Here is a 19,141-nt window from a genome sequence, read left to right as displayed (position 1 = left end):
CATTATGGATTAAGCTGAGACATTTTTCAATTTTCACACACACAGTATGTGAGCTTGAATCGGATTTTGGCTACTTGAGGAATCTTATTTTATACTTTTAGCTAAGTGATTGTAGCAACATGTCTTATTGTGGAAAATTTTAAATCAGCTGCAGTACTAATGGCCAAGTTTGAAGAAGCCCTAGCCTGGCTGCTTCAACTCCGTTCTTTATAACTCAAATGAATGGTCCTGCCAGGCTTGTTCATTTTCTTTATAGAATTTTCTGTACCAATGAGCTATATTGGATTAGGTGAAGCAGCCTTTCACCTCTAAATTATATACACATGGTATAAATGTTTGGCTGTAAATGACATTGAACATTTTGTTCTATTATCCTTGTTGTTTCTTTGGATTGATAGATGCAGATGAAATGCCTATATCAATTAGTTTGGCAATGAAGTTCTGTCATATTATAACTCTTTCATGTTTTATCACTTTTGCTTATAGGATGAAGTTGTCACAAAAACTCAATCATTTGAGAGACTGAAAGTGGAGACTCAGAAATGTTTAGCACAAAGTGAGAGATTTAAAAATGAGAAGGTGGAATTTGAATCAGCAATCTACTCAAAGGTGCGTGAATAAATAACACTGGTAATATTGCTCTCTAACAGGAGATCCAAGACAAAGACCAAAAGAATAAAACTTTAAAACTAGGGACGTCATCAGATGTTTCTGATGAAGCTGCTCTTTCCAATTCAGTTTTCCCAATGAAAATGTATGAATGCTGAATTCTTATATGTATGGTTGAGATTTCCCATAGTTTATGTTTCCAGAAGATCCATTTAGTCATAGTTGTAATTTCATGATCTTTTGAACTCTGGGCATGCAAGTTATCAAAGGATGAATAGGATCTGGAGATCATCAAATTTCTACTCTCTTAGTATGTAAGACTGACTTCAAGTTTTTTCCTGCTTCTAGTTCCTTGGTGTGTTGAATTCAAAGAAATCAAAACTCAGAGAGCTTCGAGACAAGCTTTCAAAACAGGCAGTCATGGGGGATTTGCAACAAGAAGAGGAAGAGTCTACAGACAAAACTGAGAGTTTTGATGGAGGCAGTGATGATGACAAGAGTGAGGAACAACCCACAAAGGATATTACAAGCACTTCAATAGGTGTTCCAGCTAGTAGGGCTCGTGGTAGAAAGAGGATTTCTCGCAAATAGCATCTAAGTAATTAAATTTAGATTTGAGCAGTGAATGCTAACCTCTCCTTTTTCTTACTTATAATGTAAATCATGTAATGAATGTGCTGAGTTTTGTAGAGGGATACAGATTTTTCTTCATTCCCAATAAGTAAATGCAGCAAAAGGACTTTAAGTCCCTTAGCTTTCAGCTTGGTGCTTAGAAAGCAGATCTACAGCATATAATTGCTCAACGTTTGTCTTCGTCTTTAATTATTCAGTGAGTTTGTATACTCAAAATTAAAAATTTGGAATACTTACTTCCAGTGAAGCATTGACTTCAACTAGTGGAATCAGTCAGACTAATAAGATGCGTGAGCAAGCTTAGGATTGAGTCATTTAACTTGTCTGCAAGGGCAAAAGAACAGGCACTGTAGGCAGACAATTTTATACAAATTTCCGAAATCAGAACCTTGCCGACAAAACTCAATACAAGGGTGACAAAGCAGATAAGGAAGAAGTGAAGGGGACACGGCAGCATGGGCAAACTCTTGGCACATTAGAATTCACCAAGATAAAAGCAATAATATATGATGTGATGATTATTTATCATTCACCCACACTTAGAATTGAAGTAGGAAAAGGAAACTGCAAATGTACACAATCTTAAACAACTGTATCATGTGTAATAAAACAAATATCCAATTGCAACAACATGAATATGACAAAATGCTTGAACGTGCAAATCTGAAAACTATTACATCTTGAACGTGCAAATTTGAACACCATTACATTTAGGGAATAAAAAGGACATATTTTTTATTATCTCAATTCTCACAGATGAAAGTAAAGTTACCGATTATTGCTATCTCTCTCCGTCACTTGCCCCATATCATTGTACAGAATTTACAGTAAAAGAGTTCCCCTGAAGAACATTTGGGAGTGCCTCAATGGTTGCACGTCATTGAGAATCTACAAAATAGAGTTCTAGCAGCATTCAAGTTACTTGTTCACTTGGTGAGAAGTTCCTCTTACATATTTTTTTTTTCAAGAAGCTGCATTGCTCTATCAGTTTCATTTTTCACAAGAAAACCCCAAATAACGGTGTTGAATGATATAGAGGCTGGAAATCATCCCTTCTCTTCCATTTGGACAAGCAACTTATCAGCCTCCATTATCATCCCTTTCTTGCAGGGGCCATTGATCAGAATGCTATATGTTACAACACCAGGAACCAAACCTTTCCCTGACAGTTGATCTAACTTCTTTCTAGCTTCTTCCCATCTGCCCACTCTACATAACCCATCAATGACTAAACTGTAAACCTCAATATTCAGCTCAAACTTGTCTCTCTCAAGGGTCTGAAGCAGAGCCATTGCCTATTCGACGTGGCCACTTTTGAAAAGGTCATCTCTCATAGCTGAATATGTGAATAAATCCGGAAATAGATCAGCTGCAGGCAGATCATTGAACAGATTTTTTGTGCTTCTGCTACTCTTCGAACTTGACAAAAGTCTGTTATAAGTATGTTGTAACTAACTGTATTGGGCTTCAATCGCTAATGAAGCATTTCTTGAAAGATGCTAATAGCTTTTTCAGTCTTCAAACTCTTGCAATAGCCATTAACCATTACATTGTAGGTAAAAACATCGAGCTCAAGTCCCTTTATCTACCATCGACTCAAAACAGCTTTTCAGCATCATCCACTTGACCAACCAAATATAATCCATTGATGAGTGAATTATAAGTTAATAGTCTAGGCTCCCTTCAGTGCTTAATCATCAAACTGAAAATCTTCCTTGCTTCTCCCAATTATCTGTCTTTGCATACACAATCTATTAGTATTGTGAACGTTACAACATCAGGTGAAATTCCTTCACCTAACATTTGATAAAAAAATCCTAGTTGCCTCCTTCCACAATCCCATTCAACAAAAACCATGAATCAGTGAGTTATAAGTGACTAATTCAGCAGTAATACCTTGAGAAACCATTTTATCAAAAAGCTCAACAGCTTCCTTTAATCTATTAAAGGTACACAACCCATTAATCAACGAACTATAAACAAAAACATCGAGGCAAATACCTTTCCTATCATTTCTGCGAACATTTTTATTGCGTCATCAACAGATCCATCTGTACAAAGACCATCAATTATTGCACTGTAAGTAACCATATCAGCCTCACAAGTCATCCTCCTATGCAACTTAATAGCAGAATCAATCTCACGAATCTTGCACATCCCATTAATGCGAATCCCATAGACATGAAAATTACCTTTAAAACGTTGTTCGGTCAAATCAAACTACTCAACCGCACCAAACAATTTACCATCTAAACACAAACCATTAAACAGAGTACTCATAGTAATTAAATCAGGCTTAAAATCCCCCTTTATAATCTCACCAAATACAAAAAACCCACAATTTATTTTCCCCGTTTGAAAAAAACAATTGATCAAAATATTAAACGTGTACAAATCAGGCCTAATTTCACAACACTATAATTCCTTGTACATTGAAAACAACACATCATAACGCTTAGGCTTGGAAATTGAACGTATCAATATTAGGAATGGGTTTGGTTTGGATCAGTTGACGAAAATATTCTTGGGCTTTTTTGGGACTGATTGCACCTGGTTTACAGTGGTGCCTTACACGGCACTCCAACTTGTTTGGACCCAAAACAGAGATTGGTTTTGTGTTTTGGTTACTGGGTTTTGCATTTGGTGAAGGGCTTTGAGGTGGGTTTCTAAATAGAGAGGGAAGTGTGTGTTTGCGTTTGCTGCTTTTGATTAACATGATTGAATGAGAGGCACTTGAATTGGGTGTCTTTTATCCTTTTGCATACTAAAATAGTGTTAAATTTTGAAATATATATTTGAGTATCATAATAGTTCTAATCCTTAATTTATCAACCTATTTTATGCAACTTAATGTATACAAAATAATGTAGTATAAAAAGATCAGCTGAAAAATAATAACAGTTATTTTTTTTAATTATATGAACTTATTTATGATAATTTTATACAACTAATATTCTCATATTATATCAATTTGTGTACAATTATTTGTACAAAGTAATTGTGATTTTATCATTACTTTTTATTCATACATTTTCATGTTATAATAGTCATGATCCTTTTTAAAGACAGAGAGTCATTCTTTTATTCATTTGAGGATAATAATTGTGGAAAAGATAATCAACAACAAATAGGCATCTTTTATGACTTCATCCTTCCAGCAATAAAAATAGTATATCGATTTGTTAAATGAGTTGTCGAACAGTCGAGTATATCATATTCCAAAGTTTATAAGCCAATCAAGAAAATCTAGAATCTTTTTGTTAAATGTTACAGGTTTTATTTTCTATATTTGCAAGAATAGTCTTGGTTTTAAAAGATGGAGAGACAAAGCCCTGAAGCCTTTATATATGCACACAAGAAATCTCCATCAAACTCACCCAAAAAAAAAAAAATGGAGTTCCATAGAACAAACATTCGCTTCTTCACAATTTTGTTCATGTTCATCATTTTGTTCGCTTCAAGCAGCACAATGCAACTAGGTTCAGCCTTGAGGCCATTGCATGCGAAGCCGCATATTCGTAACCTTATTAGCCATGCGACCCTCCAGAGGGCTCCCGTGCCACCTATTGGCGGTAATCCTTGCAGTATGATTCCCGGTAAGGGAAGGATTTGCGCCCCTCCTCCGCCACCGGTCACCGACGTTTGATTTTTCGGTGGCTTATTAGCGCAAGTAATAAAAACATACGAGCAAGGTAAAACTTAAAAGGGCTCTTTTCGTGTATTCTTATATAATTTTGTAATAAATAAATAAGCTGAATTGCAGCGCCTGCTTATTGCCTAATGAAACACGTCTGTTTGGCTTCCATCCTCCACATTTGACAAAAATTCCTCAGTCAAATCCCTTTACTCATCTTTTCATTTGGTAAGCTTTCTTAAGGCAAAAAAAAAATTTAAGGAAAATTTGAGAAAATGGAAGGATATTCACGATTACTTAATTTTATACCCAATGGAAAGAGGGAAAAACAAAATGTCATTTCATACCATTTTTAATGCAATCACATACAATTGCAAGAATATGTGGGAGTCGATAACGAGTCCAAATTTAGATTCATATTATCAGGATTTGAATAGATAACAGGTTGTTTTTCAGAAACAAGCAGAAGCAAGCCCACATTCAGATCAGATGTCGCCAAAAGTGCAATGCTTCAGAGTCTGGCGAAGAATTGAACGATGGGAATTGTCGCATCAAAGAGATGACATTGGTAGTGGTTCCCTTTCGGTAACAAATGGACCAGCAGATATGCAAATAAAAAATTTAATTAATAATTAAGTCGATTAGTGCTACAAACATGCGTTATGTGATTTGGAGAAGAATTGACGGGGAGTAAAGATTTAATTAATAAAGGGTGAAAATATTTTATTTTACAAAGGGAATCAGAATTAATTGTATTGGTGCTTGTAGCTTAACTCAACACAGTCTTAATCTTCGATCAAATTATAATTTTAAATCCTAATTGCAATGAGAAAACCTGATATTGATTGAAAAACCTAATATTTTAATTTACAAAGGGAATTAGAATTAATTGTAAACTAGTCAGCGACAAGCCCTTTTTGAGTAACCGTAATAAGGGACTAAGTAATTCTGAATTTAGATAGTTGAAGCACACAATTATGTACCCCAAGTGAAGTTGCATCTAACAAGTGTGTAGAGATATAAAATTATCAATATTAACGATGAGAAAATAAAATTTACCATACCCAGGACAAAAATTTGATGACATATCACTAGAAATAAAAAACTATGGGTGCGTTTGGCACACTGTATTGTATTATGCTGTATTGCATTATTTTAATGCTGGTGTATTGTATTATGCTGTATTGCATTAGCATTATATTATAACAATACTGTACAATGTTTGCTGCTACACTGTACTGTATTAATTTTTAATTAAACTATATTTGGCGTTACATTGTATTGTATTAATTTTTATGATTAATTAAATTAAATAATTAAAAATTATATTTATTAATACTTAGAAAAATAATAAATATAGAAATCTTAATTGTAGAAATTTAACAATTTTTTAGTAAATATTAAAAATTAATGATTAAATTTCTAAAATTTGTATTATAATTATGATAAAACAAATTTATAAAATTTAATATTATATGTAAATAATAAATTTAGATTATAATTAATATTATAATTGTTAATATAAATTAATAAATTATTATTCAATAATATTAAATTATATTTTAATTTACAATATATTATTATTTTTACATTTTAATATATTAATAAATTTATAATTTAATATAAATAATTATAAATATTTAAATTTGTATAAATTTAAATAATATTAATTTTAAAATTAATATTAATGTAAATAATATTATAATATTAATATATTATTTACATTAATAATTAATCATTAATAAATAAAATAATATTATCATATAATTTATTTTTATATTTTATTCATTATATTAGTATTTAGTAATAAAATAATTTATTTTTATAATATTTTAATAAAATAAATTTGCCTCAATTGAGGCATTAACTGTTGCCTCAATTGAGGCAAAAAGCTTCCGCATTACACAAACCCGAGGTTCCCTCGGGTTTGCGTAATGCGGCCCCACGCCTCATTATGCTGCATTATAATGCAGTATAATGAGGTATTAAATTCTGCCAAACATCTTCTTGGTAATAAACTAATGTGAATAATGATATAATACCACACAATCCCATGCACCAAACACGCCCTATGTACAACACTACAAATATAACATATTGCTGAAAATCCAGCCTATGCATGTGTGTTACCAACGGGCTATAAAAGACCATTGGCCAAGTTCATCAATTTAAGTTAAAACTGAAGTCCTGAATTGCTTTAGACCCACTGCACAGTTTTCTATTCAAGTTGTTTTGTCCAGTCAAACGGTTCCCAGTCCCGCGCAAAAGTTGCAACCGCTTGCTTTTGTGTCTCCACAGATTCATGCCTCCTACGACGGTACATGTCTTCCTCAGGAAGGCAAAGCATGCCTCTTATGACGTTTAGTTCGAAGCTGCTTTCAAACTGTGTTTCGTCATCAATTACATGGACGAAACCCTTATTTAGACCAAACTCAACGTGGAAGTAAGGAAAGTCCTTTGGAATTGAACCACGCAAGCCCTTCACACTCGTATCAATTAACTTCTTTGCATTGTGCTGGCTCCATTCATCTTCAGCTTCATCAATTGCCTGAAACAGCTAGTTTCAGATACTTGTACTGTATATATTGAGACAAAAAGAATTGTACGTACACGGACATGCAAACAAAAAGAGGTGTTCATGTGGATGGGAGGATCAGTTCAAAAACATGAACTTTACAGGACATTACTTTATTATGCAAGCTATGTACATGCCATGCCAACCTCCAATTTTGTTTTACATAAATGTGCAACTAATTTGGCAATAAATGGGAATCCTACACAAAGTTAAGGGCAGCAAAAACATCTTTACTTAGGCCAGTCAAATTAACCACAGTTAACAATAAAGTGAAGCATAATATAGACAAGGAGAACCAGAAGAACAATAGAGAGAGAATGAATGACGGAATCTAACCTTCTTGAAATAGACAGGGGCCTGTTTCGCAATTTTTTGGGGCAAAGGAATGCACTCAATCAAACAATGGCGACGCTGTTGTCCCAAACCCATCACTGTTTCGAGAAACACTAATTCCTTCTCTTGCTTTGCAAACATCATGATAAGGCATTTCTTGAAGTTACGAATTTCATCCCACACATGACTGTCAACGGTTCTAGTCGCCAACTCATGCTGCAAAAGCAGAAACTCTTAATCAGAATAGAACAACTTAAAATCAAGTCAACCTTATGATAATAAAGGGTCAACCGTATGAGAACAAAGGGATTCCTTTTCTTTTCGGTTAACAGACATAAACCCTCAAGTATATGCAACCTCCAGCAAGATATAATATTGGCGTTCAACAGTTTTGCATCATGTGTGAGTCAAACCCAGACATGAGTTTACATCTTACCCTACATTCACCCTTACCACTGGGCCACCCATTCAGATTAAACAATTTCCATCGTGGATAGCAGTATGTTAGAACTTAAATTATTCAAAAAGTGACGGAAATTTCACAATTATAATCGCTTTGGGATTAATCAAACTTTCCACAATGCCCATACATTCACTGTGTCCCACAGCCATCATTAAGTATAAATATTTGCGTTTGCTTTGCAAACATCTGGTACAGCTGCTTTTTTTTTTTTTTAATTCAGCACGTAATCACATAAAATATGGGCAGGGATTGCAACAAGATGAGGAGATACGAAAAGTCCAGAAAGAAAACAAAGCCAGGTAGGAAAACCTTTATTTATTTGCTTTCTGCTACATATGTAAATGCAAAATAAGTTATCAGTTTTTTAGAATGTGAATGCAGCAGAGTTTGATAATTTATTTTATTTTTAAAAAATTTTAATTGTGCAAAGGTCATGTATTGTGTAGCCAACATTATGCAAAGGGTAAAAGTTTAGGTCAGTAGATGAACTGTGTTTATATATATATAGCACCAAATAATATAATACAACATATGCGGGCCGATGTAAATTCGAGCCATGAACTTTTTTTTCCAGGCTTTGGTATAGAGCCAAGTGAGCGATATTCTGTATAATCTATTTAATTCTTTTTTGTGGAGCCAAGTATTCATAGCTGATGGTGGAATGGAATTTGCCTGAATTTTTTGCATCTTAACATTTGGATTGAGAATGAACTTTTGAAAACTTGTTAGTTTATAATTCTGAATCTCGCTTCTTTTTTCTCCAATGCAAAGCTGTGTCAATTTAGTATTGTGGTTTTAAATCCTTTTTTTAAAGATAATTGTTAAATATATGTTTTTGTTCTAAAAGATTTATTTACTGAATCTTGTTATGTATTTTTTGACAGAATCCTTTGTGAGGAAATGGAACGTCGGAGGCTATGGGCTCAAAATAGAACACCACTACCTTCAAAAGTAGGTGAAGGTCAAAAGTAGGTGAAGGCATCTAAGATGTATCTAAAATCGAGCCAGTAAAAGAGTCTTCGGGTTTGAAGCTGTTTTCTTTATTGTTGTAATTTATAGTTGAATATTTTGAATTTGGTGTTTTTGTAACCTGAATATTTCATCATTGTTTATACCCTTTTTATGAATTTTGCAAAGGCCATTGTGTCTACCCTAGTTGATGTTGGGACCCAAGATTTTATTGAGGGAAGAATATTTGTATTACCTTTTAATTTTGTATATTACCTTGATTTCTTTGAATTGAGCTACTTATTGTCTTTATTTCTAATATTTTAGTCTTGCAATTCTATTGATCATTAAAACTGACATCCTTTATTGTTTTGTTTGTCTTGTCTTGTGCTTAGACTGGTCTCTTGAATTGTTAAGGTAACATTCTATAGTTTTTCTCTTAAAAGTTTCCATTTTTAAAATATTTAGTTATTTGCATTCCATCTTTCTTTCTAATTGCAGCTTCCATTTTTGATTGATTGATTGGCTTTTGGAGGTGAATCAAATTGTGATTGTATGCATGTGTTCTTGATAGAGCAAGCTCTTCCAAAAGTGTTTATTTGAGTGTTATAAGATGACAATAGCAAGTTTGTTCTTTCTATCTAATTCTTTTTTGAGTTATGTAATTTTTTGAATCCATAATATAGGTTATAGTTTTAATATGTAATATTATTGAGTTGCCAGGAAGTCATATTATGGTTTGAAGAACTGTTGTTAGAGCTTAAGGTTTAAAATAAAGAAGCACTTATAGATCTAATTTTTGATCATCGAGATATTGGAATATTTCATTTCTCCATTTATTCTTGTTTATTGTGGATGTATTTATCTTTCAAATATCACTTTTCTGTTAAATGAAAATTGACATGAACGTGATCGAGATTGTTTTTTATAATCTGAATATTGCTGCTAAAAAATAACAAGCATGGTGGTCGAGATTAATTTTTATATTCTGAATATTGCTATTAAAAAAATTTCTTTAAAAAATTGTGGTTAAAAATTAGTGTATATAGGTTTGTGTATATTTTGTATCAAAGTTTTTCTACTGAAAACAAGTTTATTTGATCCTACTCAAGAAATTTAGGACATGCATTTGAAATTTTGAATATTGTTTATTGCTTCGCAGAATTATTTTCTAATATCATTTGGTTTTCTTTTTTACACGCAGAGACCCTTATGATCTAACAGCATCTGAAATCTAGCTTTTGAAAATTGTAAATTAATTTAGTTTTGTATTGGTTTTATTTGATGCTAAAAGTTTTTAAAATTAATCTCCCGCAAGCTTGTAAAAAGTTCTCATATACCTATTTGGATGAATGGAATTTTTGATTTGATTAATATTTTTATGCACTGGATAAATTAATAGGGCATTGTAATTTCATTTACAAACAAATGCCAACAAACCATTTAAAAAATAATAAAAATACGCCAAAATTATAATCTTATGTTATAACTGTAGGGTTATATTTTTTTAATGCCATATTAGTCATGATAAAAATTGAAGAACTCTTTTAGTTGAGTCCTAAATAATTGTATTTCTAGTTAAATTATAGGGATATTTAAACGAGAATGATACTTAATTAAAAATAATAATGTTAACAAATTATAAGTTTTTGAATGAACTAATGCTATATAGTTGAGTAATGAACAAGAATTGGCTACCATCTAATTCGGTTGTAAATGAACTTAATTTTTGTTAATTCATGCTCCAATTGAGCAATTCTCTTTAACTTCTTTTAATCTATAAATTGAGTTCTTATTCTACAGGCACTCTTATGATTTCTCCACCTTCAAAGAGCAAGCAAGCATTCTTATGATTTCTCCACCTTCAAAGAGCAAGCAAGCATTGAAAAGTTGAAATGATAGATTTTTGTGTATTATTTTTTTACTTTTTAGTATATCTAAAGGTTCAATTGTACTCTTGGAATTTGAGTGAAATTATTAATGTGAAACTCCATTATTAAGTGCAGACCATAATCGTATCAGTGAATGTTGTTTCTTATACCAAAGTGTTATGTTGTAACACCATATTAGTTGGAATATCCATCCAAATATATTGAGCTTTTAAAAATAATTTTAGCTACTAAGATAATTTTTGTTTAAGTCGTGAAAATGATTAACTTATTTTGTTTGTATAAGGGATAATCAAATTTATGATCATATCTCATGAAGTAAAGAATAATGATATTGAATAAATAAAGATACTTTCATTATTGGTTATTAATTTTGGGACCTATAAAAATGTATTGCAATTCGGAGTAATAAAAAAATAGTTTAAAAATAAAAGTCGACATTATTGTTAAATTGCGGTGTTGAATTTACCTATTAGAGAAAAATATCCTTTCAATATTTAATTTAGGAAGAAAAAATAATGTTTAATATATTTTCTTTTTTCTTGATTGCATTGATTTTTTTATGTTTTTATTTTACAAAATATTGTTGAATTTGAATTGCGTTTACTGTGTTTAAAGCATTCATTAAAGATAAATAAATTGTGGCTTAGTAGAATTGGATCAATGTAATACTAATTTACAAATTTTTCAATTTTAATATAAAAGTTAATTTTCACAGTTCATAGGATAATTATAAAATAAATAAAATAATTTTGGTGTTGTAATAAATATGAAATGGTATGGTATAAAGTGTTGCTACTATAGTAATAAATTTTCATAACCATATTAGCCATAATAAACTCTTAAAAATTATTTTAGTTAAGTCTTGAAAATTTAAGAACTTATTTTATAAATTAAAAATTATATCCATACTTAAAAACAAAAAAGAAGGATACTCATTATTAAAAAAAAATTGTTAACAAATCTCATGGGGCAAGATAGTAATAATAATAATTTTAGTAAGAGTAAAAAATAATAATAATAGTGATAATAATACAAGTATAATATATTAATATTTATAATTAATAAAAATAATAATTAATATTTATAATAAATATTATAAATATTTATAATATTTATAATATAGGGATTATAATTAATAATACAAGTATAATATATTAATATATTAATACAAGTATAATATTTATAATACAAGTGATAAAATTTTGGTTAAAGTAATAAGAAATTAAGAAAACTAATTTGAAAAGAAAACATAGTGGTAAAAATTTAATTTGAATTCAAAAAATCTTAATCCTTGATTTATTTTAGTTTAAAGATAAATAAATAAAATTAATTGAATTATAAAATGGGCATAACATTTATAAAGATCAAAAGTTAAGTATAAATAAATTCAAGTTCAAGAAATCTCCTGAAGTCAATTGATCCCAAAAAAAAAAAGAAGAAAATATAACACAAATAGATTAAGAAAGTTTCAATTTTTGTTAGCTTAAATATTTTTTTATAACTTATGCCATCATAATTTTTAAAAATAATTTTTTGGAGAAGCACAGCAATTGCATGCACTCTTACATGTTATTTTTTATTTACTGTCGAAGTTTTGAAAAATTAAAGAAATTATTTTAAAAAGTAAAGAGAGAGATGAAAATAAATGAATTAATTTATTTTAACAATAACTAAAAATAATCAACTAAAATAATAAAATGAGAATAAATACGTATAGAGATTAAAAGCTCAAGTATATATACAATCAAGTTCAAGAGATCTCATGATATATATAAAAGGGAATTAGGCTATGGACCCAAAACATTGGAAAAGATTAAGTGTTACAATAAAATTTTTTCAAAATTATATCGTACGTTGATATTTCATAAAATAGTAAGGGTTCAAACATAATTCAACTTATTAAAATTATTGGTTCTGGTAATACAAGTAATTTTGATATTTAACATAAATAATTGAAATTTCACCAAATTAATTGGAATATTGAACGCAAAACTAGTGAAAATAATAGTTGAAACATATAAAAGTAAATGTGAGAAAATATAACTCAAATTAGGAACCTACTTAACCAAAAATAAAGTTACGAAAAATAAATTCGGTACATAACCCAAATAATTAGAATTTGTCCAAGTTAACAGGAATATTCAACACAAAATTAGAGGAATCATTAGATGAAACATTTGAGCCAATAAGCGAGAAAATCTAACGAAAATTAAGAACTCATCCAACGGGAAATGAAATTACTTGGAATCAAACCCAAAATATTGGCATTAAACGAACTTAGTAGGAATACCTAACACAAAACTAGTAGACTAATAATTTAAAATATGTGAATCTAAATATGAAAAAGTTTAACCAAAATTAGGAACTAATTTAACAAAAAAAATTATTTCGGTATTTAACCCAAATAAATAAAATCTTACCAAGTTAATTAGAATATTGAACACAAAACTAGTGAAATTATAATTGAAACATATAACCCCACAAGGGAGAAAATATAACCAAAATTAGGGACTTATTTAACCAAAAATAAAATTACAAAAAATAAATTTGGTACTTAACCCAAATAATTGAAATCTTTCAAGTTAATGGGAATATTCAACGCAAAACTACATGAATAATTAGATGAAATATTTGAACCAATAAGAGAGAAAATCTAACGAAAATTATGAACTCATCCAACGGAAAATGAAAATTACTTAGAATCAAACCCAAAATATTGGTATTGAACGAACTTAGTAGGAATACCTAACACAAAACTAGTGGACTAATAATTTGAAACATGTGAACCTAAATATGAAAAAGTTTAACCAAAATTGGGAACTAATTTAACAAAAAAAATTATTTCGGTATTTAACCCAAATAAATGAAATCCTACCAAGTTAATTGGAATATTGAACACAAAACTAGTAAAATTATAATTGAAACACATAACCCCACAAAGGAGAAAATAAAATTACGAAAAACAAATTCGGTACTTAACCCAAATAATTGAAATCTATCCAAGTTAATGGGAATATTCAACGCAAAACTACAGGAATAATTAGATGAAAGATTGAACCAATAAGAGAGAAAATCTAACGAAAATTAGGAATTCATCCAAAAATATTGGTATTGAACGAACTTAGTAGGAATACCTAATGAAAAACTAGTGGACTAATAATTTGAAACATGTGAACCTAAATATGAAAAAGTTTAACCAAAATTGGGAACTAATTTAACAAAAAAAATTATTTCGGTATTTAACCTAAATAAATGAAATCCTACCAAGTTAATTGGAATATTGAACACAAAACTAGTGAAATTATAATTGAATCACATGACCCCACAAGGGAGAAAATAAAATTACAAAAAACAAATTCGATACTTAACCCAAATAATTGGAATCTGTCCAAGTTAATGGGAATATTCAACACAAAACTAGAGGAATAATTAGATGAAACATTTGAACCAATAAACGAGAAAATCCAACAAAAATTAGGAACTCATCCAATGGGAAATGAAAATTACTTGGAATCTAACCCAAAATATTGGTATTGAACGAACTTAGTAGAAATACCTAACACAAAACTAGTGGACTAATAATTTGAAACATATGAACCTCAATATGAAAAGGCTTAACCAAAATTTGGAACTAATTTAACAAAACAAATTAATTATATTTTAGAATTTTTTGTATTCTATTTCAGAATTTTTATTTAATTAAAAAAAAAATCCCCAAACCCGAACCTAAAATTTTATTAGCTCTTAAGCCTATTCCCGAAATAGCCCTAATTTCATTTTTTAGACATTTTAGGACCCACAGCCGACCCAAATTCATCGGGAGTCCACTGGCTCAGGGATCCGTGGAGAATGTTGCCATCCCTATTTTTTTCTCCCCTTCCGAAATGGAGATCGGAGATGGCTACAGGCTGCTAAGTGCTAACCAATTTATACATGAAGATGGGTTACATGCACATACGGTGATACGGGTCCAATCCTACAAGAAACTTCATCATCATCGAGTAAATTAAATAGTAATTTTCTAAATATGTGTTGATTATACTGATCAGCTGTTCTGACATATTAATGATAAAAAAAATTATAAAATTAGTATTATTTTTTTATTAACATTGTAACATTTTAACATTGTACCATTTTTATTCTTATTTTTGTCGCCATTGTTTCATCTTTTTCTTTCTAAAGTTTTGCTGATTAAAGAATTAATTAAGGACTCGTCGGACTGTCCATTATCTAAATGAAAAGGGGTAGACCATATTTACTAAAAAATGCATAGGCACTTTCGTTGAAAGAGTACAATTTGAGCAAAATATACTGTTCCATACATGGCTTAGAGAGCATGTCCAGAGTCCAATTTACTTCATTAGTTTTGTTTCATTAACCCCTTACCATTAAATTCATACGACCAAGCTTCATTAGTTGATAGTTGAAATTGTCCTAATGTACACACATATTGCTTGTGCCTAAAGCAGATTGTTGAGGATCTGCTAGATTTAATATCTTCCACAATTTTTTTAATTTCTTTATTTCTTAAAAGATCTGGATTTGGATGATCGGCTAAATATGTTTGAAAATCATTCAACTAGCATAGGCCTGTTCCATTTAAGAGCTTAAGAAAACTGTACCTCTTTTACATGCTCCAAAAAACCCCTCGGTAACATATAATCTCTAAAATTTAATATTTGATAAATTAATAATCTCTATTACATAACAATTATTTATAGTCCCAACTTGGGCTAATAGGTTAAATTAATATGATAATAGTTGTTTTGAAATCCCTTGCATATATGTTTCAGTGAATTGTATAAACACTCAAATCTCAATAAGTCGATAATTAATTAATTCTTCTTTAAATTAATAAATTTTATATGATAACGACATTATTAACTTACAGAGGATTTACCGTACCGTATTGGCATTAGGTAGAGTCTTCACTTACCCTAATTATTACTTAATTATTAGGAAACACACAAAACTTTCGTTGGAAAGAATTACATATAGTCTCCTGCCTTGGCATTTCGTAATAAGTTGTTCCTAGATAAGCACACTGTTACTGTTATATTTAACAAGTTTTCCTACATACGTAGTAAGAAAATATAAATTGAATATATGGTTAAAAAAGTTGTTATCAAAGAAAAAAAATGTAACTAATAACGAGAAAAGAGTGCTGATGATTATACCTTGTAATTTTATAAGCATATATTTTTATCTTAAATTTTATCTTAAATGATATGTCATTTATTAATCAATTATTTTTTTCATAAATTTCAACTGAATTAGTTATATTATTTTACGGTCACTTTTTTCTTTTAAATTATATCATTATTTCACGTGTTCTATTATGATGAATGACACATTATTTACAAAATTTAAGATAAAATATTAAGATATCTTAAAAAATTCATTTGATCCCATTTATTAACAACAACAACAATAACAATATTATTATTATTATTATTATTATTATTATTATTATTATTATTATTATTATAGTAAACAATAACAATAATCATTTAAAATAATTCTAGTAACTTATAACAATTCATTCTGATTTCAAGATAAAACAAAAACATAAATGGTCATACAGCTCATTCTAATGTCAATTCGTATAACTAGAGCAAATAATCTATTCTGATTCTTATGTCTCAATCTTATTCAATCCATTCCAATTAAAATCTAGTTCAATTCCAATACATTTCGATTATCGATCGATAAATGGACCATTAAAACCTTCGTTTTTTATTCTTCCCTATTACATTTCATTCAGATTCCCTAAACATTTAAGCTTTTTCTTTAGGGAGTAGAGAATCAAATTTACTCTTAACCAATTGACAAACCATACCTTGACCATCCAACCATTAAATAATATATATAGAGATTCTTTACCTCTATTTTATATAATAATTCCTTTATTCCTCCCCATATGAAGTTCGTGAACCTTTAATTGACCTACTAGAGCATCACAAAACTATTCGTATGATTACTAAAGAGGACGTTAATTGTTAATTAATAATATTCATTTAATTAATAATAATATGGGTGCACCATTTTTACCAAAGGGATTATTTTTTTATTTGAGTTCTTTATAGGAAGAAAGTCAAATATCAAAAGTTTGTAAAATATAACAACTTATGCCCCATTCTAATTTCAACCCATTTCGATTCAAATCTATTTTAATTCCAACCCATTCCGATTATCGATCGGTAAATGGACTACTAACATTTTCATTTTTTATTCTTCTCTATTACATTTCATTCAGATTCCCTAAACATTTAAGCTTTTTCTTTAGCTAGTATAGAATCAAATTTACCCTTAACCAATTGACAAGCCATACCTTGACCATCCAACCATTAAATAATATATATAGAGATTCTTTGCCTCTATTTTATATAATACTTCCTTTATTCCTCCCTACATGAAGCTCGTGAACCTTTAATCGAACTACTTGAGCATCACAAAACTATTCGTAAGATTACTAAAGAGGGCAGTAATTGCTAATTAATAATATTCATTAGGTAAACATTAATATGGGTGCACCATTTTTACCAAAGGGATTATTTTTATATTTGAATTCTCTACAGGAAGAAAGTCAAATATTAAAAGTTTATAAAGTATAACACTTTATGCCCCATTCTAATTTCAACCTATTCCAGTTCAAATATATTTTAATTCGTACTCATTCCGATTATCAATCGGTAAATGGACCATTAACATCTTCATTTTTTATTCTTCCCTATTACATTTCATTTAGATTCCCTAAACATTTAATCTTTTTCTCTAGCGAGTAGATAATCAAATTTACTTTTAACTAATTGACAAGTCATACCTTAACCATCCAACAATTAAATAATATATATAGAGATTCTTTGCCTCCACTTTATATAATACTTCCTTTATTCCTCCCTACATGAAGTTCGTGAGACTTTAATTGAACTACTTGAGCATCACAAAACTATTTGTAAGATTACCAAAGAGGATATTAATTGTTAATTAATAATATTCATTTAGTAAATAATTAATATGGGTGCACCATGTTTACCAAAGTGATTATTTTTTTATTTGAGTTCTTTATTGGAAGAAAGTCAAATATCAAAAGTTTATAAAATATAACACTTTATGTCCCATTCTAATTTTAATCCATTTCAATTTAAATCTATTTTAATTCTAATCTATTCCGATTATCGATCGGTAAATGGACCATTAACATCTTAATTTTTTTTTCTTCCCTATTACATTTCATTTAAATTCCCTAAACATTTAAGCTTTTTCTTTAGCGAGTAGGTAAATCAAATTTACTCTTAACTAATTGACAAGCCATACCTTGAGAAGCTCATGTTGCTGGTCTAGAATCTGCTGCTAAAATGTCTAAATTTGGGATTGAAGCTGCTGTTGTTGCTGAGAGAGGGTATCCACTTTGTCGAATAGCTACTGCATGTGGTCCTAAAAAACTAAAGGTGCCTTAGGGTGCTCAATTGACTCTGCTGGCTCCTCAGCCGGAGATTGTGCTGCTGCAGCTCGGCGAGGTGCACGAGGTCTAGTGCCATGTCGAAAATTGGGTAACTCATCCTCAGAATAAATATCGTTAAGCAATCGGTTATCCTTCGGAGCTACCAAAGTGTCCTCATTCTTAGATGACGGAGTCTTAACCCATTCCCCACGACTTCTATGAAATCCAATGCCAGATATAATTTCCCAATCTAGTTTCCTGACTTCAGTATAAATAGGCTTGGTGAGAATGGAACATTGAAGTGCCGCAATATTCTAGTGATAAGAAAACTGTACCTCTTTTACATGCTCCAAAAAACCACTCGGTAAAATATAATCTCTAAAAATCAATAATCTCTATTACATAGCAATTATTTATAGTCCCAACTTGGGCTAATTGGTTAAATTAATATGATGATAGTTGTTTTGAAATCCCTTGCATATATGTTTCATTGAATTGTATAAACACTCAATAAGTCGACAATTAATTAATTCTTCTTTAAATTAATAAATTTTATATGATAACGACATTATTAGCTTACAGAGGATTTACCGTACCGTATTGGTATTAG

The 19,141-nt window shown here is 29.9% G+C and overlaps 2 protein-coding genes and 1 long non-coding RNA gene across 5 annotated transcripts in view; 1 reads left to right on the top strand and 2 right to left on the bottom strand.

The window, feature by feature from the left end:
• Positions 1 to 19,141, top strand: part of LOC102621916 (DNA repair protein XRCC4) — a 30,240-nt gene that overhangs the window by 1,198 nt on the left and 9,901 nt on the right. The gene's annotated exons all lie outside the window — the stretch shown is intronic.
• Positions 1,825 to 3,991, bottom strand: LOC127901111 (uncharacterized). The gene is made up of 2 exons (XR_008053194.1): positions 3,244 to 3,991; positions 1,825 to 2,974 (listed from the first exon to the last, which is right to left on the bottom strand). It is a non-coding gene; the product is annotated as an uncharacterized LOC127901111 (long non-coding RNA).
• The window catches only part of LOC102622499 (uncharacterized), a 37,078-nt gene continuing 24,926 nt past the window's right edge, over positions 6,990 to 19,141 (bottom strand). The window contains exons 11-12 of one of the 2 annotated variants that reach the window (XM_052437248.1): positions 7,788 to 8,000; positions 6,990 to 7,424 (exon numbers count right to left, since the gene is read on the bottom strand). In XM_052437248.1, coding sequence (XP_052293208.1) covers positions 7,095 to 7,424; positions 7,788 to 8,000 — 543 coding nt within the window. In that variant the 3' untranslated portion in view covers positions 6,990 to 7,094. The remainder of the gene's footprint in view (positions 7,425 to 7,787; positions 8,001 to 19,141) is intronic. The other variant, XM_052437253.1, reaches the window with a different exon arrangement.

The sequence above is a fragment of the Citrus sinensis genome, chromosome 1 (genome assembly GCF_022201045.2).
Source record: "Citrus sinensis cultivar Valencia sweet orange chromosome 1, DVS_A1.0, whole genome shotgun sequence".
NCBI lineage: Eukaryota > Viridiplantae > Streptophyta > Magnoliopsida > Sapindales > Rutaceae > Citrus > Citrus sinensis.
Note: the sequence above shows the minus strand (reverse complement) of the source record. Positions and strands in the feature narration are given on the sequence as shown.